We start from the raw sequence: 24,669 nt of genomic DNA on the forward strand, positions 1-24,669 counted from the left end.
GGATGTCCTACTTTTAAATAAATTTTTCCTATGTTAGTAGTATGCTTTGGAAATTTCCTTAACCCAATTCATGACCTGCAGTTTCACCAGAAAACATATTATTTTATGAATAAAAAGTAGGCTCTGTAAAAAGTCAAGTAAATAAATTAAAAGCCAGGGCAGGAGTTGTGGCTCAGTGGTAGAGTGCTTGCTTCGCAAGTGTACTGGCTTTGATCCTCAGCTCCATATATAAATAAATAAAAACAAACAAACAAACAAGTGTATTGTGTGGAAAAAATAATTAATTAAAACCCAGAATTAAAACGGCCATATGCACATAAATGTCCAAAAAAAATTCTAGCAGAAAGTTTTCATCTCTCAAAAGCTAAAAATCATCTTTAAAGTAAATTTTATTACTTTTCAAGAAATACTATTTGCATTTCTGAGCCCCTGAACTACACATTAATATCCCCTCCAATAATTTTCTTCCCAAAATTCCACCATGGGTATTTCTGACAAGAGACAGTCCACAAGGTCAACTTTTGAGTATCTCCTGTTTGAATATAGGAAGACAAAGAACTAGAGTCCTGAACACCTGAGAGTTGGTTCTTGGTAGTCTGTCCAGTAAAATTACAGCTGGTTGTCCTTTAAATTTCTGAATGCAGACACCCCCTACACACACTTTAAAGTCTCTTTACCTAACTCATCACCCTGATGGAAAAATTTGAGACTGGCTGGGAGGGAAGAAAGTCAGACAAGCCTTATGACAGCAGAGTCAGTGCTCACTGCCAGCGTCGGCAGTGGTAGCTGGACTGGACCAAATGCCATTAGGTTCTTTTTATTAATAGAAACACGGACAGCGTTCAGCTGATTGTGTTTTCTTCCCCATCTGCGGTCCCTGCCCACCACTTGAAGCCAAAGTTTATCTTGAAAGACCTGGCACTCTCCCAACATTCCACTGACTTTTCATCCCCAGCACATTTATATACTACAGAGCGGCCTTTTGAATTAGAAAATCAGCATTAACTTCGTAGAATCGGGACGTTTAAATGAGATGGGCACGGAAGGGGCACTGTGTAAATGACAGCAGCTCCTTGTGCTTCTGCACAATCTTTCTGGAGTCCCCCAGTCAGAATGGGAGCCCTGGGAATAGTCTACGTAAGCACAGAGGGCTTCGCTGGAATTTCCCTCTTGTAGCTGGGAGGCCTTGGGAAAAACAAATAAAACCTCAGAGCAACGAACGAATGCCATAAATATTATGACTACTACTCCACCGTGCGACTGCCTTTCCCTTTAAGCATCTGCGGACCCGCCCCGCTTCCGGAGAATGCCGGAAGTAAGAGTACGCCGCCACGCAGTCAGATCCTTCCGCCGAGCGCGGCCCTAGGGCCAAAGGATTCGTTCCCCGGCTCCTCAGATTTCCTCCTCTTGCTCCCGTACGCCGCTTCCAGCGTCCTCGACTCCCACTTCTCCCTCCACTAGCCCCGGAGACCTTTCCTCGCCGTCCTAAAGCCTAGGCCCTCTGATTCCGCGGAGTGCGGTCCGTGCTACCGGCAGGACACACCCCCCGAGGACTCACTTCCGGCGACGCGGCGGCGGAGTCGGAGCCCGGCAGGGAGTGAGGCCTAAAGAGGCTTTCCTGGGATGGACGCTTTGGCAGTCATGATGCAGGATCTGCTGACCCAGAACCATGCTCTGCGCAGGGAAAACAACGAGCTCATGGACCAGGTCCGACGCCTGCTGTGCGAGAAAGCCAACCTGCTGGCCCAGGTGCGTCCGCCCACCTGCCCGGTGGTTTTTCCCGAGACGTTTAACGGCGACCCCGCTCGGCTCCCCGACTTTCTGATCCAAGCAGCATCTTACGTGAACTTCTTCGAGACCAGATTTTCGAATGACACCCTAAAGGTGGCATTTGTAATCAGCCGCCTCTCTGGGCCGGCGGAGGAGTGGGTGGTCCCCTACATCGAGAGGGAGAGCCCCATCCTGGGTCAGTACGAGCGCTTCGTGGACGCGCTGAAGCGGGCCTTTGGTCGCAATGGGTAGGAAACGGTCCGGCCGGGACTCCCCGTGTTGGAGGGACAGCTACGGCCCGGGGCTAGCCTTGCTCGCACCACGAACCTGGGCCTGCTTGGCTTTGTCTGACAAGTAGCTCTGGGCTCCTGGCCTTGTCTGAAACTTGGGCGCCAAATGTTCTGGCCAGCCCCAATGCCTTTGCACTTCCCAGCAACCCAGCTACAACCCAAGTTTGCTGTTCATTAAAGACGTTATTTGATCTCTAAGAATTTGAATAGATATTCCAGACTCAAGTCGTCCTCTCGGAAGACTGCTTCTGACCACTTTGAAAAACAGCCAAGAAGGGTCCACACACTGATTGGGATAGCTGAGGCCAAAGAGGCAACTTCTAAGGGTTAGTGTGCCTGGTGACCAATTTTTAACATGTATGTCTGGAACTATATAGTTTTTACACATTTTATTTCACAGAAGCCTTGCAGATGGTGCCTTTTGGTCCAAGAAATCCAGGCACTGGACTAGAACTTACTTAAAAACGTATCCCTCTGTCCCCCGCCATATATATATCTCATACACACACTCACACATAATCTTAATGAATGCGTAAGGCCTAAGACAGTACTTGGTTTTACAGAAGAAACAAAAATGATTAAACAAGATTTGTGTCTTCAGGAACATCATTGTGTTCTGAGGGAAAAAAAGAACTCCCATGCATAGGCTAATGTCTTGTTAATGCTTCTTGGTTAATGCTTCTTTTACATATTTGATTCTTGTTTTATGACTATTTTATGTTCCCTTTTTTTTTATTGCACTCAACTTAGAAAGCTAGAAAGAAAACCAATCTTGGGCAGTTTTGTTGTATTTCTGTAGAAGCTGTGTGTAATTCCTAGCAAAATAATGTTAATAATAATAGGTATGGTGGAGTCTTTGAGTTATGTCCACTTGGTTTTATTCCCTTATGCTATATGGAAGAGTATTAGCTCCCTATTTTTGAGTAAAATTCATTTTACATTTGGAGCTGTAGTTTCTCTTCATTAAAGACATTACTTGATCTTTAAAGTTTGGTTTGAAATTTTGTGATTCCCTTTAATGAAGCCAAAGAAGGTAAAAAAAAAAGGGGGGGGCGGGGATTTGTTTACTCTTCTTAAGCAAAAGGTTTCTTGAAAGCCTTTAGGGAGGAAAATCCATAGCATTAATTATACTGTATCTTGTCTTTAACCAAATCTTGCAAAATGGCCCTCGATGGATGGACTGTGGATGAAGAAGGTAGGCTCAATGTAATAAGAAGATTTCTAATGAGGAATTCAAGAAGACATTTCCATAAGACTGTAGATCATAAAATGACAAATCCATGAACATTAATTAGGGCTGCTTTCAAGAATGTACCAAATTTTTGAGTTACTAAGACTTTTCTCAAACTTTTTGGCCCCATGCCTAAAAATTCATCTGGGTCTCCAAAGCTGCCTTCTATGAGGTTGTGGCAGGCTCTGGCCCCTGCCAACAGGGAACAGGACTCGCTCCCCAACTACTCACATGAACTCATACATCGAAGTACTCTCTTCTCTCCCTGCCCTGATTCTTGCAGTTTTCACTGCAATTTGTCGTTAAGCATATCTTCAGGGATTTCCAGTTTACATTCAAAATTGGGAAACTGATAGAAGATTTGGTCCCCATAAGAGAACCAGGTGAACTGAAGTCCATCTAAGAAAACTGCACAATTTTCTGGACTTTGACTTTTCTAGCTTTTCTTGGTTTATTAATCAAGTAATGATCAGGCAATTCTTAATAGATTAAATTAGAGAATTAACTCTAAAGCTAAATAAGCACATTTATTTTTAAAAAATTGCTTTTATTCCCTTTCTGTGCAAGTCATTGAGATTTGACTATTGGCTAAACAGGCTCATAACATTTTTATTATAGATACCTTAATTTCTTGACAATTAATTGAAGGTAACATGCTGGCAGAGCAGAGGACTACTTACACAAATTAGAGATAACCATTAATTCAAGTAAAATTAAATCCTTTTTTTCCCATTTTGCACAAACTTTGTTATTTGAATAGGATAATTGTGTACAAATGAAACAAGAAGCTAGAGCGTTGCAAATAATGTTGCTTTACCAAGAAATAATATATAATTTTAAAACACCAAAATTGAGAGTGGTTTGTACAGTATACACTTTGGCAAAATACCAAATCCTTTGTCTTTTATTTCACATGGCCTGCTACTAACAGTCCTTTCCAGTAATTCTCAATATTTAGGCAACATTAGCCTCATGTGGGAACTTATCTAAAACCCCAGTTGCTCAACTGGTATCTGAGAATTTGTACCTCTAACTAAAATTCCTAAGTGATGCTGATAATCACATAAGGATAAATATAAATTAGAAATAAGAAAATACTTAAGGGCCGGGGTTGTGGCTCTGTGGCAAAGTGATTGCCTCGCACATGTGAGGCACTGGGTTCTATCCTCAGCACCATATAAAAATAAATAAACAAAGATATTGTACCCTTATATAACTAAATATATTTTTTTTAAAAAAAAAAGAAAGAAAACTACTTAATTCTCCCCAGTGCAAAAAGAAAGATGTATCTCCCCTACTCTTGCTCTGCCACCAATGAGCAAACAGGTGTGCACACACAGGCACACTTCCTTTTAAGCCTTCTTTTTTTTCTTCTGTACTTCTGAGAATTGAACTCATTAGACATTACAAGTAGACAAATGCTCTACCAGTGAACTATGTCCCCCAACTGAGAGTAATTTTTTTATTTTAAACCTATGATGGCCTTGAACTCAAGATCCTCCCACTTCAGTCTCCAGAGTTGCTGGGATTACAGGTATGTGTAAAACTTCTAAAAAAAAAAAAAAAAGTCTGCGCTTGTTTGAAATGTATGTAAATCCTTCTGAAAGCTAAATTAGCCTCTTGCCAGTTATACAACCCAGGAATGCTTCCTCAAGAACCTGGTATCCATCCTGTTGAAATTTAAACAAGGAAAAGTACCCCTGGCTCCTGGTTTCTTGGACAGATAGAAGCCTAGCTTTGAAGGACACCTGGCTCCAAATTGCAACTCTACCTCCTGTCATAAAGACACGAGAAATCTATTTTTCCCTTGAACAATTAACGTACACAGATGGTCATCAAAATTACCAAGTGAATTTAGAATGAACTTTGTGACAAATGGTGCTAATGAGTCCTCTTAGGAACTAGCTATATCATTTGAGAAGTATGTAATCGATTATATCTGTTCAGCTATATAAAAGGGGGAGATTTCTGTCTTGGCAATCAGTGAATTGCTTGTAATGTGCATAATATTCTACTCTAATGCTTATTCAATAAAAAACAATTTTTTAAAAACTTTCTCTTCTGTCTTTGTATAAAGGTTTTCTGGGTTGGCAAGAGGTTTTGATTTTAATTATATGTTTCCAACATTAGTTCAGGCTACACTTTGAAACCCACTGAACAGTATGAACAAATGCAGAACTTTACATTTCTCTCTAGAATTTACCTCATTGGTTTCCAGCCTGTTGAATTCTTTTTGAATATTTGCTTCTTTGAATTTTGATTATATTATCCCACTTTATGTCATCTGTAAAACTGATTTAAATTTGTTTTCTGCTTTCCAAATCATTAGTAGGTTCTGGAAAGGGATTGGGATGGTCATTGTAGTATTCAATTTACTTTATTAGTCATTGAACTGCTGAATATCATGTACTGTGCTAAGTGTTGGGGCTACAACTATGAACAAGACCATCCTCACTCTAGTAGCTTACTAGGCAAAGAAAGGCCACTATAATACATTATGCTGCAACATGCTGCAGTAGGGAGATAGGAAGAGTGTTGGGGTTCAGATGTGGCTTCTTAGGAAAGTTGGCAACACTGTCATCCAAAGGATGCGTAAGAATGAGGTGAAGGAGAAAAATGGTGGTACAGGCAAAGGAATAGTGTTTACAAACACCCAGAAGTATGAGGCTATGGTATGTATAGATAACTGCAAATACATAGGTCATTGTAGTTGGAGCAGAGTAATGGGGAAGGATTGGAAAATAGGCAGAAACCAGATTGCTGTGCTTAAGTACAATTTCAACCACCAATTGCACACAACCAATTGCACCATCATCTGGCTTATGTTTCTATTTGATCTGTGTATACTTCACCATTTAGTTATGTAAAACAGGTACACTGGGCATCTATCAAATCTCCTGTGCTGGTAATTCTACAGGAGCAAATGAAGGTAGCTTGACAGGCATATTTATTATTAAATTTATGTTTATTCCTGGTAATCACTTTCTCAGAAAAAAAATTTAACACAATCATCTATACAATAGTCCATTCTAAAAGGTGCATAAATTCTTAACAGAGCTGAGGATTAAATTAGGAATCTCTTTAATTTCTGGCATACTTAAGTGGATTTTGTTTTGCATTGTTTTATTGTTTTGCATTGTTTATATTACACTATAGACAGTTTCTGTCAGTGCCTCAGTATGAATTTCCCTTGAGCTAAGACAGAAATACATTGTTTCCAGAAATACTCCCAGTCCTCTTTATTAATACTGGACTCAGATTCTTCTTACATATGTTTCCTGTTTTTGAAGAGCATGAAAAACTATCAAAATAATAATAACTATCAAAAAGAATTCTGCCTTATAGCATCAACTAAATCATACATTGGGTCTTTGGGTCTATCCTTTCCTCATTGGAAGACATACTTGAAAGTTTTTTGTAAACCTTAACTTAGTTCATATAAAATGCAATCCAAGCCAAAAGTCAACTAAGGTAAGGGTAGGGAAAGGGAATCCAACAACTGAATAAGGATTCTACCTGGACTATACACCCCACGAAAGAGTTGAGAGACATGTTTACAATTAGAGGACACAGGCATCGAAATAACGAGAATCTTGTCTCTGGGACAGAGTATTAGGGTTATCCCAAGAAACAGAAGAGAGATTTATTATTGGAGTTGGCTAGCATCATTACGAAGGCCCTTATGGCCTGCTGTTTGCAAGCCAGAGAACCAGGAAAATTGATGGTTCAATTCAGCCCAAGTCCAATGGCCCAAGAACATGTATGGAGCCACCCCTAGGGCTGATGGCCTTGAGAGGTGGATTCTGAAAATATGGAGCTAAAATATTAGCTCTGAACTCCCTACCTCTAAGCTGTGCACATACACTGTGTGAGAGAGAGAGATAAAAGATCAGAAGTTACATATTTAAGTATCTAAAAATGCAGCATTGGCTTAACAGGGACAAACAGTAGGGGGTACAGGCTTTGTAATTAGAAACTAGAAGGCTAGTCATGATCATGTGGTGGCAAAACAATGGATCACAATTTCACATGTGCCATGTCTTGGAAGGCACATGATAGGAACATAGGATTGACAAAAATGGTAAGAAAAATACAAAATATTAATGTTCACTGTCTCCCTTTTGACCACTATTAAAAAAACAAACTGAGGCTAGGGTAAGTCTACGAGTTGAAAGGAATCATGACTATGCTAAGGAAGCTTACTCTCTAACTTGCAGTCTGATTTGACTAAAATCCCTGTATCTAAGCCTTGAAAGACTGAAGAATGTAAGTGTTCCTATCCCCAAACTGAAGTGGTTATCAATAGTGACCACAAGAAGATAATCTCTGAGATTACCTCCTTCACATAATTACATGTTGGGGAGGGGGCAGGGCCTAAGCGTTTATTTAACTCATGAATCTGTGGGTCATGTGATTGGTTCGTCTAGTCTTGGCTGGACTCTCTCTGATCTTGACTGGGCTTCTGCATTTCTAGGGTCATCTACTGGACTTCTAGTCCAGGTGACCTTGACTGAGACAAGTGGACCACTCAGTTCTGCTTCACTGTCTCATCCTTCAACAGACCAGCCCAGAAATGTTTCCATATTTAAAAGAGAGGAGCAAAAAAGTAAAGAATAACCTGCAAGCACTTCTCTGTGTCATGTTTATTAATCCTCATTGCCCACAGCAAGTCACATGGCTAAGCGTAAGGTCAAGGAATGTGGCAGAAGGCAACTCATACCAGCCCATTTGAGTTTATTGGTGAATTTTCAGGAATTTGGCAAACTGATTGTAAGACAGACATTGTTTAAAATTAAATTACACACTCATAATTAAATAAAATTATATTAAAATTAAAATGAAATTATATTAAAACAAAAGGAAAATACTTAAAATTCATGACTTTCTGATTATTTTACTACATCTTTTCTGTGGTCTGTCCTCCTAAGGTTGTTGTGTATTGTACCTGCTGGAAACATGACATCGTGTTTCAGTTGTATTGTATTAGCAGCATCAGTTATCCTAGAAGTGTGGACACCAGGTCTAGTCAAGCTTTCAGATGACTGTAGTTCCAAGCCAATATTTTAACTGAATCTCACGAAGGACCCTGGGCCAGAAACAGCCAGCTAAACTGCTCCTGAATTCCTGGCCCACAGGAAGAGTGAAATCATGCATTTATTTTTATTTTAAGCCAGGAAGCTTTGAGATGATTTTTTATCAATAGATAACTGACAAGCATTATCAAGTTGATACAATACAGATGGGGAAAAGTAATGAGGATGCATTCAGATGAGAAGGTGTTTGTCAGTCCAAGGACGTGAGGGAGGAGGAAGGGATGAAGGGAGTAGTCCTTCTAGACTTCTGTTTTCTGGTGGGTATGGTTGGGGGACACGCTTTCTGGGTCCTTGCACAGCTGGTCCTCTGTGTTGCCACTGTACATCTGTCCTAACTAACTCCCTGCCAGTCCATTGTTCACATTGGTCTTGTCTACTTCTTTAAAAGTTTGCACAAATAGTTCATTTGGTTTACCTGGAGAGACTCAGATGTCTATTTTTAGCCTGGAATATTAGTAAGAGACAAATAAGGGAATATTGACTATTAGTAAGAGACTCATTCTTCACCTTGATACAGGAATAGCATTGTCATTTTGATGATATATTGTGTACATCTCACATTCTCTCACTGGACTTTGTTGTTCAAAGCCAGCTCTTTGCTAGGTGACCATAAATGTCTGCATCAAAAATTAAAACAAGTAGGATTTCCAGTTGTTTTAAAGATGAGAAAAGAATAGGTTGATAGAGATATTTTCCATCTTAAAAAGTCTTCTTGAAAATGAAACAAAAAATGTATTTAAAGTCATGAAAAATGCATTGACTGATCTTTAAAATTCAAGCAAGCACAAAAAGCAGGATAATTAAAGAAGACAAGCTAAAAGCCCCGCCCCCAAAAAAGACATGAAGCTTGACTAATAAGCATGTTTAAAATAAATAATGTATTGTCATGAGTTATTGATGATTTTACATCTTCTGAGTGCTGAAAAAAATGTAACAAGGAATGATTTGTAAAAGGTCATCAAGAGCAAATAAGAATGCAACCAGTACCTTGCTTATCTTGTCACTGATTAAAGTTGTAAAAAGAAAAGGAGATAGATAAGCAGAGGGGAAAAAAGAGAAGTGGTAATAGAGGTCCTTACTTGATGAATAGTGTCACAGCAAAACTCATGTCCATTCAGCAACTGAGAATGTGACCTTACATGAAATATGGGATCTTTGCAGAAGTAGTTGGTTAAGATGAAGTCATATCAAATTCGTTCTAAATCCAATATGACTGTGTCCTTGTGAGAGGAGGAGAGGATGCAGAGAAACCCAGAGACATAAAGGAAATAAAGCCACGTGACCTCAGAAGCAGGGACTGAGTGATGTAGTTTCAAGCCCAGGAAGACAAATGTTGCCAGCCACCACCAGAAACTAAGACAAGCATGCACAGATTTTGGAAACGTTGCCTTACCGACACCTTGGTTTCAGCCTCCAGAATGGTGAGAGAATCTTATTTCTGTTGTTTTGAATTGCCGAGTTTTGGGCTTTGTTACTGCAGTCCTGAAAAAATAATACACAGGTCAAAAAGTGAAAATATTTTAAATCAGTATTTAATTTCAGAAAGTAAATGATGCCTTAGATGCCTTAAAGTTAAAAAAAAAAAACATGGAACGATTACAATAACAAGAACCATGATTTCTAACTCAAATATTGAATTTAATATTTACTTTTGCTCTAATCAGTGAGCAACATATCACTGTCATCTATTTGAATATCAGTTATGTTCAATAAGTATCCAGTAATTATTAGAAGTAATAGTACAGCTAATAGAAGACTAAGAATACTAAGAACTGGGGTTGATAAAAAGGTGAATTTTATAAATTACAAGCTTCAAGTAACTTCACTTGTTAGGAAAATTTAACAAATAACCAAAGAACCCAGTGCAATAAAAGAAGATATATTAAGTACAGTCAGACTGAACTGTAGTAAAGGGTTGAAAACGAAGACAAATACTAATGGTTCTGAAGCATCAAGAGAGAGAATGGGGAGAAATGACTGACCAGGAAATCAAGGCACTTAGTGGGGACAAAAACAATATCTGAAAGTAAGTGAGGCCATGCTAAAGAAATCTGAGTGGGGATAAACATATTCAAAACACATCTCTTTTTTAGAGATAAATTGTTCCAGATGCTGGGCAATGTTAGCAAATGTTCCCTTTCTGCTTTGGATTTCCTGATAAGTTCTCTATTTGTATCTTCCTTGTGGAATTTGATAGGGCACTGGCCTAGTGTGGGGTTAGAACTAATTATTAATGTATCAAAAGTATAAAGGAGGCTTGTGACCATAGATAGCACCAAAGGATGTAGAACAAGATATGAAAAAATGGTAAAAGAAGCCGGGCGTGGTGGCACATGCCTATAATCCTAGCGGATTGGGAGGCTGAAACAATAGGATCTTGAAGCTGGAAGCCAGTCTCAGCAATGGCGAGGCACTAAGCAACTCAGTGAGACCCTCTGTCTCTAAATAAAACACAAAATAGGGCTGGGGATGTGGCTCAGTGGTTGAGTGCCCCTGAGTTCAATCCCTGGTACCAAAAAAATGGTAAAAGCAAAACAGGTTTGAAGCACATTATTTAATGAGTACAGAAGTTAATTTGGGGTTTCAAATCAATCATTATTAACTTAAAAATACCCTGTTCTATAATGACTCTCATTTAATGTAACTATAAAACTCAAACACTTTATTATTTTCAATTAAAATCAGTAAATGTTTAAGTATCATTTACTTTAAAAGTCTAGTTTTTATTTCAAAATCAACACAGTGCATGTACTATGCAACTAATTAAAATTGATTACCAGATATTTGGGAAGCAACCCTATTATTGAATTAATTTATAATTAAGTGCATATGTCCTCAACTGCTTAATCTCATTACTTTAAAATATTTCTTTTCATAATGCCACTTTAGATATTCTAATGGTGATCATCATTATACATTAAAATGTGTATAACCTCAGGAAGTCATTATGAATTTTTATGTAGAATCCTATAATTCAATAAATTTGCTTTTAAAGAGCTGAGGGACTTCCAGGATCCAGATCTTGCTGTCTAACATTGCTACTGAATAAGGGAACCACAGTTCCTTGGAGAAATGATTGATTCTAGGGATGGAGCAGAGACTAGACAACATAAGCCTGGAACATGTTATACTTCCAAAAAGTAAGGAAGTACTAACACAGTAAGTAAGTTATCAAAAGATGCAGCATGTCAAAGACACATGGAAGCTGTCCTGAAAAAGTTTGCAATGGACAAAGCTAGAGAAATTTGAGTTTGGGGTCATAATCCACAGAACATAATAAATACCCATGAGTCCACATTCATATCAATAAATCATTGAGTAATAAGTGAATAAAAACTGAGAATAAACAAATCTATATAAAAAATTTTCAAATAATATATGTAGACTCTTCACCTTCAAAGGAGTGGAGCTTCTTTCCCTGTCCTTTGTGTGTTGGTTGTGCTTGGTGACTTGGTCCCAAAGTGTACTATGTGCAAACATTGAGAGGAATGTAACCACAGTGGGGAAACCTGGCCAGCATCCCCTCATCAGGTAATCATTATCAGCGATGAGCTGTGATGGTAACCTGTGTCCTTGATACTATGTGGTGAGAATGGCATTTCACCTCTGTGGTCTTCCTCCCCCATTGTGGTTTGGATATGAGCTGTCCCCCCAAATCTCCTGTGTTAATGCAGGAATGTTAGGAGGTGAAATGATTGGATTATGAGCACTGTACTCAGCTCCATCCTAGTGTGAATGGACTAGTAACTGTAGGCTGGTGGGGCATGGCAGGAGGAGGTGGGTTACTGGGGGCATGCCCTGGAAGGGGTCATCTTCTCTATGGCCCCTTCCCAGCTCCCTGCTTCTTCACCATGAATAGTGTTCCTCTGCCATGCCCTTGTGCCATGATGTCCTGCCTTGCCTTGGGCTCAGAGCCATGAAGATGGCCTACCATGAACTGAACCTCTGAAGCCATGGGCCAAATTAAAATTTTCCTCCTTTAAGTTGTTCTCATTGGGTATTTTGGGCACAGTGACAAAAGGCTAACTAGCACCTCCCCCAAATGCACAGTCCCAGCGTTAGTAACCATAAGGAAAACATCAGACAAGCCAAAATGAGGAACATTCAACAAAATACAGGACAGTGATCTCAGAGATAAAATACAAAGTGATCCCTATGGTTGCCCTAGCTTACAGCAGGTGAGAGTATCCAGTGGCAGAGCAGGGAGGGAAAGCCCAAGCAAAGCCTGGCTGTCCCCTGAGTTAAGAATCAGCAGAGGCCAAGGAAGCTGGAATTCATGGAGCAGAGAAGGGAAAAGTTAGAGCTATGCAGAGAGTAAGCCCAGACTTATCCCCTGAATACTTTAACTGAGTCATGTGAGTGAAGAAATGGTGGAGGCAAACAGAAGCAAGCAGAACAATCCTTAGATCTCACCGAAGGCTAAGGATAGTATTTCCTCCCACCACCATGGTGGAAAGAGCTCCTGACCTGTGGGCACAGAGGAGGATCCACAGAAGGCTACTCCCTCTTAGAGGGGCAACAATATCCCTACAGTAATGGCTGTCCTGGTCTACCTACCAAAGCTCTAAGTCAAGCCTGAAAAAGAACAAACATTTTTAAAGAAATTAACTGCATCCCAGACCAACAAGATCAAACTGTTTTTAAAGAAATTAACTACATCTCAGAGCAAAGGTCAACATGGATTAAGAAATATAGGAATCTCTTATTGAACAAGGTAAATCCAAAATGTATTAAAACAAACCTCCCATACTCGAAAAACTAATCCAAAGAAGCAGGAAAATATGGCCCATCATCATACGAAGAAGAAGGAGGAGGAGGAGGAGGAGGAGAAGGAAGAGGAGGAGGAGGAGGAGGAGGAGGAGGAGGAAGAAAAACACCATTTCTTTAAAGAAACAGATTTAGAAATGACACAAGAGGCTGGGGCTTGGGTTCAGTGGTAGAGCACTTGCCTTGCACATGCAAGGCCCTGGGTTCAATCCTCAGTGCCACATAGAAATACACAAATAAAATATTGAGTCCAACTACAACTAAAAAATAAATATTAAAAGAGAGATGACAGTACTAGTAGACAAATGTTTGAAAACCTACTATAAATCTACTCCGTGTGTTCACAAAACTGGAGAAAAACTTACACATGATAAGGAAACAAAGAAAAAATATACCAAAAACCCAAATCCAAATTCTAGAGAGAAAAATTATAATACCTGAGCTGGGAAAATTCCAGTAAGTAGAATCACCTACAGACTAGACACTAAAAAACCAGTGAGTGAACTTGAGGACGCAAAATGAAACCAGGAGGAAATGCTGGAAAAAGTAAATTAAACTGGGAAACAGCATGAAGCAGACTAACATCTGTGTAATGGGAATCCCAGAAAAAGGGAAGAGGAACGCAGAAGCCAAAAACTTGTGACAGCATATTATGAGGAACTCTTAAAACAATAAATTCGAATAAACAACAAACACAATTCTCATAAACAACAAGGCAACCGATTTTAACTGACTTTTTGCCAAGGAAGGATGATATACAGACAACAAAAAAGAACATAAAGAGATGCTCAAAATCATTAGTCTTAAGGAATTGCAAATTAAAACACTACACACAATATCACAATGGCAAAACTTAAAACAATTGACCATCTTTAGTATTGGCATAGATACAAAGCGATTAGTATGCTCATGCAATGTTGGTTGGAATGTAAATGATACAACTTTAGAAAACAATTTGACAGTTTTTAAAAAGTTAAACACACACTTACCATACACTACAGCCAACCCACTCATAAGAATTTATGCAAGAAAAATGAAAGAATGAGTCCCGCCATGACATACAAATATCATAGGAGTTTTGTTTGCAATAAAACCTGGAGGAATGATAAAAAGGTTAATCTTTTTAAAATCTTAGTGTAATTATATATATTTATATATTTCTACATATGTCATATACTTTAATTATAGTGTCATGATATATATCATGATACATATATCATGACACCATATGATATATATCTCACATATATGTCAAAAGTTATATATATATATATATATATATATATATATATATATATATATATACACGTGTGTGTGTGTGTACACAGCTTATTGGAGGGGAAATTGAAACAAAACATGGTAGTCATGATTTTTGATGATCACTAAGGTTCCCACCCCTGGTATATATGACCAATATAATCCCTACCCTTGGAGTGTGGGCAGGAACTGTGACTATAATAAGACATCGTGCTTGTGATTAAATCGAATTATATGGAAGCAGTGAAAAGACAATACATATGTAATTAAGGCCCCAAATCAGTTGACTATGGATTAAACCTAAGGGAAATTATCCTTAGAGGGCCTGACCTAATCAGGTAAGCTATGCTCCTAATACTCCAAAATTGTAATAATAAATGTGCATTGAAATAGACTATTCATTTGTAATAATTTTTTACACAGCAATAGAAAAAGAATACACGTGAAAAATTGAACTAATGCAGATGATGATATAAATGGTAGTCTGAACATGAATGAAGATAAAATTAGGTGGAAGAATTCTCAGTAATTCACCAAGAATGCCGCTCACAGAGATAGATTGAAGAAAAATAAGAATATAATACTGGAAAAAGTACTTATGAAATGTAAAACATAGGTTGAACAGCCAGGACCTCCATATCTGACGGAAGTTCAAGCACACTCCAGAGGCAAGAAAAATAAAGCATCCACAATAGAATATTAAGAATGAAAATCAATTCTTAAAACCTAACAGAGACTCAGAACAAATTACATGTAAAGAAATAACAAACTTCTCATCAGCCACCACAGGTGCCAAGAGGTACCATAGGTACTTTGTCTGCAAAGTTTTGAAGGAAGTAACTTAGAATTATATCCCTTGCTAAACTGTTATTCCAAAGAAAGAACTAATGGCACTTCCAAAGATTTAAAGATTAAAAGGATTACTATTCACCAACACTCACTACAAAAACTATTAATGATGTGTATTAACAAAAAAGAAAATGAACAGTGAAGAAAGTAATGGGATCGATAAACAGTGACAATATGAAACATTAGTGAATTATTTTGCTAAATTGAATTAACTATGGATTATTTAAAAAGAGAGCCTTTGTGTGTTTTTAAAAAGATAAATTCAAAACTTTAGAGAAAATAACTTGATGGGAGAAGGGGACCAAAGTCCTTACTATATTGAGAATAAAAAAGATCCCCCAATTTGTATTTGTAACTTTTAGATCATGTTAAATGCTTAATATTAATCACTTAAGATATGAGTAGAAGTTCTAGTTTCTTCAACAGTAAAACAGGTGGCAGTGATAAATAGAGAACATGTATAAAGACAGAATAAAGAATAAAAAGCAGAAAAAGAAAAAGAATGAAATGAAAAAGCTTAATAAGGGAAGACATAAACAATACCTACAGCAGAAAGAAAGAATTGCTAAATAGGACCTCACTGAAATTAAAATGTTTTGCACTGCAAAAGACAGTGTCAAGAGAATAAAGATAGAAGCCACAGACTGGGAGAGTAGGAGAAAATCATTATATAAAACAAAACAAATGATAAAGAACTATTATCCAAAATACACAAAGAACTCTAAAAACTCAACAGTAAGAAAACAAACAACTTGATTTTAAAATGGTCCAAAAATCTTAACAACCACTTCACCAAAGGAGATATATAGATGACAAATAAGCATCATCTGTCATCAGGGAATTGCAAAGTAGAACAAAGAGATACACTCCACACCTATTTGAATGGCCCCAATCCAGAACACTGACAACACCAAATGCTGATGAGGATGTGTAGCAATAGGAACTCATGGCTGGTAGGGATGAAAATGGTACAGCCACCTACTGACACTAGTCTCTTCACACTGAACATACTCTTACCATATGGCAAGCCGTCGTAGTCCTCCTTGCTATTTACCCAAAGGAGATAAAAATATGTCCTCACAAAACCTGCACATGGATGTTTATAGCAGCTTTATTCAGAAGTGCCAAAACTTAGAAGCAACCAAGATGTCCCCTAGTAGTTAAATGGATAAATACACTGTGGTACAGCCAGACATGTAATTTTCAACACTAAAAAGAAATGTGCTATCATATCAAGTCATGAAAAGACATGGAGGAAACTTAAATGCATATTACTAAGTGAAATAAGTCAGTAGAAAAAGGATATACTATATGATTCCAACCACATAATGTTATAGAAAAATCAAAAACTATGGAAATAATAAAATGATCATTGATTGCCAGGGTTAGGGAGGAGGAAGGGATTAATAGGTGGGGCGCAGGAGGAGTTTTGGGAAAGTAACTTCTCTGTATTGTAACTATAGTGATAGACACCTGTCATTATAAATCATCTAAACCCATAACACTTATACCACCGGGAGTGAACTCTATCGTAAGCTATGTACCTTGAATGATCATGGTGTGTCGATGTGGCTTAACTAATTGTAATAGATTATTGGGATGTGGATAATAGGGAGGCTATATCAGGTGTGTGGAGAAGGGGTATATGAGAAATCTATTTATGTTCTACTCATTTCTTATCTGTGAACTTAAAAGTGGCTACTGGGAAGTAATGAGGGAACTGGGGGCACTGCTCTTAGAAGGGATTGATGCTTGTTTCATGGAATGAGTTATTTCCCACAAGAGTGTATTGTTATAAAAAGAGTGAGCCTGGACCCTGAATCATTCTGATTTCCTGATGTCAGATATTTCACATTTCTCACCATGTGATCTCTTCTGTACACATTCTCACTGTTGTAATGCCCACTGCCATGAAGCCAAACAAATGGGGCTGCCTGATCCTGGACTTTCGTTCTCTAAAACTGTGAGCTAAATAGAACTCTTTATCAAGTATCCCAGTCTCAGGCATTTTATTATAGCATCAGGCAATGGACTAACATAGATGACACCATTTTTATACTCACTTCCCTTCCAAATAATAGCAAAGGCCGTTTTTAGGAAAGTAACTTTCCTAAGCGTGGCCTCCCTCAGACTGACTCTCAAGATTTAGTCTCTGGCTGTGCTTCACCTTATAAGTCTGATGTTATCTGACCACCGACATCCTTGCTTCCATGCCGGAAATTATTTCAGAGATCAGTAGTTTAATAATTGAAGTACGTGAAATAATAACTTGTATTTTCTACAAATACAGAGTTTTAGATCCCACTACAGACCTACAGAACAGAATCTCTGATGGTGGCCTCCATCAGCCTGATTACGACACAAATTATCTAAAGGGGACACTGAGACAGAGGCAGTTCATTTCCAAATGAACAGTGTGTGCGGAAGAGAAGAATGGAATTAGATTTATGTTTTGGAAGGTAATTATAATAAACCTTTTAAAAGCATATGAATCTGGAAACATCGTAGAGAATGCATTATACTGGGGAGAGGAAAGCTAACTAAAAGTTAGTCAAAAACTTTTTTTGTACTGAGGATTAAACCCCAGAGCACTTTACCACTGAGTTACATCCCTAGTATCTTCCCATTTTTTAAATATTTTTTTTCTTTTAATATATATTTCTAGTTGTCAATAGACATTCATTTTATTTATTTATATATGGTGCTGAGAATTGAACCCAAGGCCTCACACATGCTAGGCAAGTGCTCTACCACTGATCCACCACCCCAGCCCCGACTTTTTTTCAAGTTTTAAAATTTGAGAGTGTCTTGCTAGTTTGCTTAGGGCCTAGCAAGTTGCTGTCTTCCTCCTTCAGAGCCCAAGTTACTCAAAAAAATGCATTTAAACTACAAATAACAATAGTGCTTCCAAAATTAGCCTGCATAAAACTAAATTTCAGTATCTCTTTATTGGTTTTGCTCCTGATGCGAACATGAACATTTGATCTAAAAATCATCCTGTAATGAAAAGACATTAGGATCCAAGGCAAGTGCTAACATTCATTTCTATTAATTGGCCATGAAAAGATTTTGTTAGCGGACACATTGCCTGTCTTTAAATTTCTATCTCGTCCTTCTTTTAAGTCATATATCAATTTAACTTTTGCAGGATTTTTTAGGATGGATTGATATTAGATTCATTTTTAACATAATTTAATGATTCTCAACAGAGTTATTTCTATAAATAGATACCAGAAAAATGCCATGTTGGTGGAAAAGAGCATTGGTGTGGAAAGGCTTGGTTCTGGAGCTGTCAATGACTACATGAGATGTATGAACTGTTTATGCTTCTTCCTTTACTGAGCAAGACTTTGGGATTGGTTTATTTCTAAAGTTTCTTGCAAAAATACTTAACACTATTTCTCCCCAGTACTTAGAGCTTAAAGCCCTGATAAGACCGAGTGTTCATTTGAGCAAGGGAGCCAGAAGGTCAAAGATAGGAGTGGAACAGAAAATGTAAATGCAGGAGTATGTTGAGAATGGGTGTATGTTACTTGTGCATTAGTTCTCACCAGTTCTTTCCTAGTTCATGTATGCTTATGTATATGTGTTTGAATAATATATAAACCCCTAGGTAAAATTTTTAAAAACCACTCCCCCTCTCCCTGATGCTAATTTCAATTCGTTTTATTAGAATCTCACTTAAACATAGACAAATTAAACCAACTTATGCTCATATCTCTTCTTTAACTAATGTAGCTGCAAATTAAATACAAACCAGATTTCAAAACCAACAAAATTCAAATGAACACCATGAATTAAAATGGAATTATGATGTGTTTGGCTGAAAATAAATTACTCCTACACAACATGAATATTGTAATGATGAGAAACAACACTCTATATTCCCTATGCAATGCCTACGGCCCACTGCAGACTCTTGGCTGGTGGGCTTCTTTCTAGAATATTCACATATTTCTGCCTCTATCCATTGAAGGTATGTCTGCCAAGAGCTTCTTGTGTTTCTCTATCCCTACTGCACACATAGTATGCCAGTTGTACTTCTGAATTTAAACATGAAATTTAATTAAATATTTTGAACATTTAAAAAATTCTTTTAGTTGTAGTTGGACACAATACCTTAATTAATTTATTTATTTTTATCTGGTACTGAGGATCAAACCCAGCGCCTCGCACATTCTAGGCAAGCACTCTACCACTGAACCACAACTCCAGCCCAAATATTTCAAATATTGATAAGCAATTGCGAAAAGAAAGAGACAGATCACTTTTATTTTTAAAAAAAAAAATTCTGAGCTGGGCTTAGTGGCTCACACCTCAGATCCCAGAAACTTGGGAGGCTGAGGCAAAAGGATCACAAGTTCAAAGCCAGCCTCAGCAACTTATCAAGGCCTTAAGCAAGTTGGTGAGACTCTGTCTTAAAATAAAATATAAAACCCAGCTGGGGTTGTGGATCAGTGGTTAGGTACCTCTGGGTTCAATCCCTGGCACCCCCTCCAAAAAAATATTCAATTGGATGCCTTGAAAAAACTGAATGGTTAAGTTATTATACTATGTGTTAGTGAGACAAACATAAAACATAAAATATTAGTCAAAAAATTCCAAACATCTAGAAAATAATTATTGCCTTACAATGAATTTAAGTTCTCTATTTTAAAGAAATAATATTAGTATGAATTTTGTGCCCAGAGATGTACACAAAGATTTAGTCACAGGGTGGCTTTATACACAAAAAGTTAAACATTTTCAGGAATAAAATTCTCTATATCATATGGTGATGAGTTTAATGGATGATGAATGCCCATGTGGAGGTAGCCTGGGTGGTACTGAGTAAGATGATCAAAGATGGGCTCCTTGATAAGGTGACATTGGAGTAGTGACTAAAAAGAATCCAGAGAGTGTGATAGAAGGGACATTGGATTTTACATTTAGAAAAAATTCCCTCTGGCTATATGTGCAAAATAAACTGCAAAGCTATGGGACAGGAACAGGGTCCCTGTGGAAAGCTACTGATATATATATTTAAACTGGGTACTTTACCACTGAGCTACATTCCCAGACCTTTTTTATTTTTGTACTTTGAGACAAGGTCTTATTAAGTCACTGAGGCTGGCCTCAAATTTGTGATCCTCTTGCCTCAGCCTCCTGAGTTGCTGGGATTATAGGTGTGTGCCTCTGCCCACAGCTAGCCATTGTTACATCTTGACAAGAGACAATGGTAGCTTAGAACCAAGGAGATCAGATTCTGGAGACATTTTGAAAGCTGAACCACAGCTCATATGTGGAATGGGTATGTGATGCCAAAGAAAGAGAATAAGCTTAACATCCTCAACACCTGGATGGTGGGGCTGCCATTAACTGAGACAGGAAAGATGTGTGGGGAAGAGATTTGAGGATCAAGACAGAAACATGGTTTTGACATGTCGTATTGGAGATGTCTAGTGGAAATTAACATGGTGATCATATATGACATAATATATAGCAGAATTTCTCTCCAAGAGCTTTCCCTAAATTTGAATTTGGTGCTCTTGCCTCATGGTACATTCCTCACCCCTGACACACACTTCCCTTACCCCCTTTGCATGAAATGGCAATTGTTTACTCCCATCAGATTATTGCTACGTGAGGTAAGTATTCATTCTCACATGAATTCCAAACATGTACCACAGAGCCATATGTACGTAAATTATTGTTTCTAACAAGATAAATATTTAATTGAGAAGATCCTACTAAAATATTTATATTGGGGAATGAAATATCATTAGTGCTTGCAACTCCTTTGAATCTCATGTCAGCAAATTCAATACTACAGTCATATGTTGATTTGTTTCCAAACTTGACAGACTGTAGATTTACAACTCAGCTCACAATTTGGAAGTTTTCATGTTATTCTAGTTTAAAGGGAAGGCATTCAAACTTCAGATTTACTGGTTGAATCTATGGGTTACAACTGATAGACAGGCCTGAGAGATTTCTGCCAATACTAAGATCTTATAGATTCTTAAGAAATTTCATATTGAAATAGTTATTAGGACTTCCGGCTATAAGTGACTCATGAATATAGAGAGATAGTTTACCTACTTTACTACCCAAAACTGCTATTCAATAACAATAAAGGGGTTTTTCAAAAAATATCTTCCAGAAGGCGTAAAGTAGGTCTCTGGATTTGTGGTCAGCTAAAGGGAGATGTAAAAACCAGAGCTATAGTAACAAAGTGCACAGTGTGGAGCGATGATATTTCTCAGCTTTCTTCTTCAGATTCCAAGATCCTGTCCGAAAGAAATTCTCTCCAAAACAGGAGATTTGAAAATAGTCTTTGCAGCATTTGATCATCTTAAGAAGGACCTAAAGATGCTCACACTAGGTGTTAACCAAGTGTCCTAGACAGATCACTGGAGAGTTAAACCCACAATAACAAGACCCTTCCACAGGCTCAGGAATTTCCATCAGCTCTCAAGTCCACCTTTAGAAATTCAATGACAAACAAATATTACCAGTCATCCCCAAACAACCCTCTGATATGAAGATAAACACCAAGGCAAACAACTAACAAATAAACAGAAAAAATAATAATTTGGAAGAATAGATGACTGATGAAAACAGAAGAACATTCAAAAAACAAATGGTCATGAGTACATTTGGAAAAATAAGATTTTACAACCATAAAACAGAATAAGATGTCATAAAAAAGGAGAAGATAGAAGTTGTTAAAAATAAATAAACAAAGCTCATGAAAAATCAAAAGGATAGTCAATCAATAACCAATGCCAAATGATTTAGATAAAAATTCAATAATGGGGCTGGGGCTGTAGCTCAGTGGTAGAGCAGTCACCTCATATGTGCGAGGCCCTGGGTTTGATCCTCAGCACCACATAAAAATAAATGAATAAAGACATTGTGTCCATCTACAACTAAAAATAATTAAAATAAAAAATAAAAAATAATGGTAGCTTTGGCTTATATCCCATAGAATAAAATAAATATCCACCTGTTCTGGTATGAATAGCTAACTATGCAAATAATTATTATAAAAGAATTCAACGTCATACATCTATTTTAAAAAATGAGAAAATGAGAAATTAGAAATGGCAGATTTGAGGAAGGCTGCATTTGCCGTTGCTCTGTGGCTAAGGATTCAGGCAGCAGGAGAATGGCTTGTCAATGAGGTGAGTAAAAGAGGGAATTTCCTGAAATTCAATATTGGATGTGCAGAATTTCAGCTGCATTGAATAAAGAGCAAGAAAGACTGCAAGTCAGTGGTGGCAGTGTCAAACACCGCTGGTTCACCATGGAGGGGAGGGATAACACAGAGAGAAACACGAAGGACAAATTTGGCCCAGAAAAAAACTGTAGATCAGAGAAGCAGCCTAAGTTAGCTGACCCAGAAGCTGCACAGAGATCTAGTGTCTGAAAAGTGCTCTGTGTGTCTTGACCAGAGATGGAGAGCTGAAGCAGGAGTCATCTTAGGAGGCCAGGGGCTGCGGCTGCTGCTGTGGAGCCAGATCACACCAGACATTGCCGTTCTGTCTCAGCAAGCAACTACCATGTGGCCTAGGGTGTACCTGGAAGAACATGAGTGAAACCCGCACAGAGAAGATGATACTCAGGGGAATTCAGGTCATAAATATAGAAGAGAGTGCAACATGCTCTCTCTTTGAGACTGGTGGCTCATGGGACCTGCTGAAGAGGCTTGGGAAACTGAACAGGCAGGTGTGAATACACCTAGGGACTGAGCCCAGGAAGGGCCAGTGCAAAGCAGAGTGTGTTGAAAGTTGGCTGTGAGTAGAATTCTTGGAAGTTTCCTGAGATCCAGACTACCAGCAGAGATCAGCATCTGCCTGGCCCTAAGGGTGTATTGATCTAATCTCTCCAGAGCAGATGCCACTTAAAGATAAGTCCCTAAGGCCTGATTAGATCTAACTAATCAGAACTCTCCCAGCCATCAGAACTCTCTTCAGAGCAGTCTCACCCTGGGAGTGCATCCATCTGGTCTGTCTAGACAAAATTCCAAACAGTACATCCCATTCTGTTCTACCTTCTACTGGTAAGAAGGGAAACTGAGAGCTATTTCAACCAGCTTCAATTTCGGACCACTCCAGATGGTATCTCAGTTAGCAACACAAAAAGAAGAAAGGTTAGACAAAACACAGCCCTCCTCCCATCTTCCCATGCACAAAGCACCTCCCTGACCCCCTCGCAAGGAAGAAATAGAAAGGAGAATAGTCAGGAATAGGCAGTGACCATCTATTCTCATTGATTGATTGATTAAGATTGATTAAGAAATTCTTTCATTTTTCACTAAGAATCTTTTTTCTTTTCCTTTTTTTTGTGGTGTTCTTGATGTGCTCATATATGTATGCTTTTCCTTTTTTGTCATTTATTTTTTAAAATATTCTTTAATGTTGACGAACCTTTATTTTATTCATTTATTTACATGCGGTGCTGAGAATCAAACCCAGTGCTTCACACATGTGAGGCAAGCACTCTACCACTGAGCCACAACCCCAGCCTCATCATTTATTTTTTTACAATAGTTTTTCCTTGTCCTTTGATGGTTAGGGTTTTTGGTTTTGATTTGTTTTTATTTGTTTGTGTGTAATTTCATTCATTTATTTTTCTCCACAACCACCCAAATCTTCTTGTTCCCTCTTTCTCCCTTTGTTTTTTTTTTCTATTTTCTCCCCTCCTTTATAACCATCACTGTTTGCAGATGATATAATGCTATGCTTAGAAGACCCAGAAAACTCCCCAGAAGACTGCTGAAGCTTATAAACAAATTCAGCAAAGTAGCAGCCTATAAAATTAACATATAAAAATCAACAAATTTCCAACAATGAATCTTCTAAGAATGAAATCAGAAAAGCAATCCCATTCACAACAGCCTAGAAAATAGTAAAATAAAATATCCTCTTATCAGGGAGATGAAGAACTAGATAATGAAAACTATTGAGAACACTGAAGAAATTGAAGAAGACACTAGATGGAAAGACTTCTCCTATTACTAGATAGGCAGAATTAATATTGCTAAAATGGCCACATGACCAAAAGCATTATATAGATTCAATGCAATTCCCATCAAAATACCAAAGAACTGGGGGGGAAAAACAGTTCTAATATTCATTTGAAAGATTAAAAGACCCAGTATAGCAATTCTAAGCCAAAAAAGTAAGGCTGAATATGTCACAATTCCCAACTTCAAATTATACTACAGAGCTATAGTAACAAAAACTGCATGGTACTGGTATAAAAATAGACAGACCACTGGTACAGTATAGAAGAACACAGAAACAAACTCAAATTTTGGACAAAGGTGCCAAAAACATATATTGGAGGAAAGAGTCTTTTTTGTCAAATGGTGCTGAGAAAACTGGTTATCCATATGTAGAAGAAGGAGACTAGGTCCTTATCTCTC

General features: G+C 37.9%; 2 protein-coding genes across 5 annotated transcripts in view; one reads left to right on the forward strand and one right to left on the reverse strand.

Moving 5' to 3' along the window:
- The window catches only part of Zbtb14 (zinc finger and BTB domain containing 14), a 123,414-nt gene that overhangs the window by 80,073 nt on the left and 18,672 nt on the right, over positions 1-24,669 (reverse strand). Inside the window, exons 4-5 of one of the 4 annotated variants that reach the window (XR_013429686.1) lie at positions 9,778-9,866; positions 4,848-8,828 (exon numbers count right to left, since the gene is read on the reverse strand). The gene's annotated coding sequence lies outside the window, so the exon portion shown is untranslated. Of the gene's footprint in view, positions 1-4,847; positions 9,096-9,243; positions 9,867-24,669 lie in introns of those variants that run through there. The other 3 variants (XR_013429683.1, XR_013429685.1, XR_013429684.1) reach the window with 3 other exon arrangements.
- Positions 1,310-5,343, forward strand: LOC101972736 (protein LDOC1). Its single transcript, XM_005340219.5, has one exon. It carries the CDS (start codon positions 1,624-1,626, stop codon positions 2,020-2,022), a length of 399 nt encoding a protein of 132 aa, XP_005340276.1. The 5' UTR covers positions 1,310-1,623; the 3' UTR covers positions 2,023-5,343.

This window comes from Ictidomys tridecemlineatus, chromosome 13 (genome assembly GCF_052094955.1).
Source record: "Ictidomys tridecemlineatus isolate mIctTri1 chromosome 13, mIctTri1.hap1, whole genome shotgun sequence".
In the NCBI taxonomy this organism is placed as follows: domain Eukaryota; kingdom Metazoa; phylum Chordata; class Mammalia; order Rodentia; family Sciuridae; genus Ictidomys; species Ictidomys tridecemlineatus.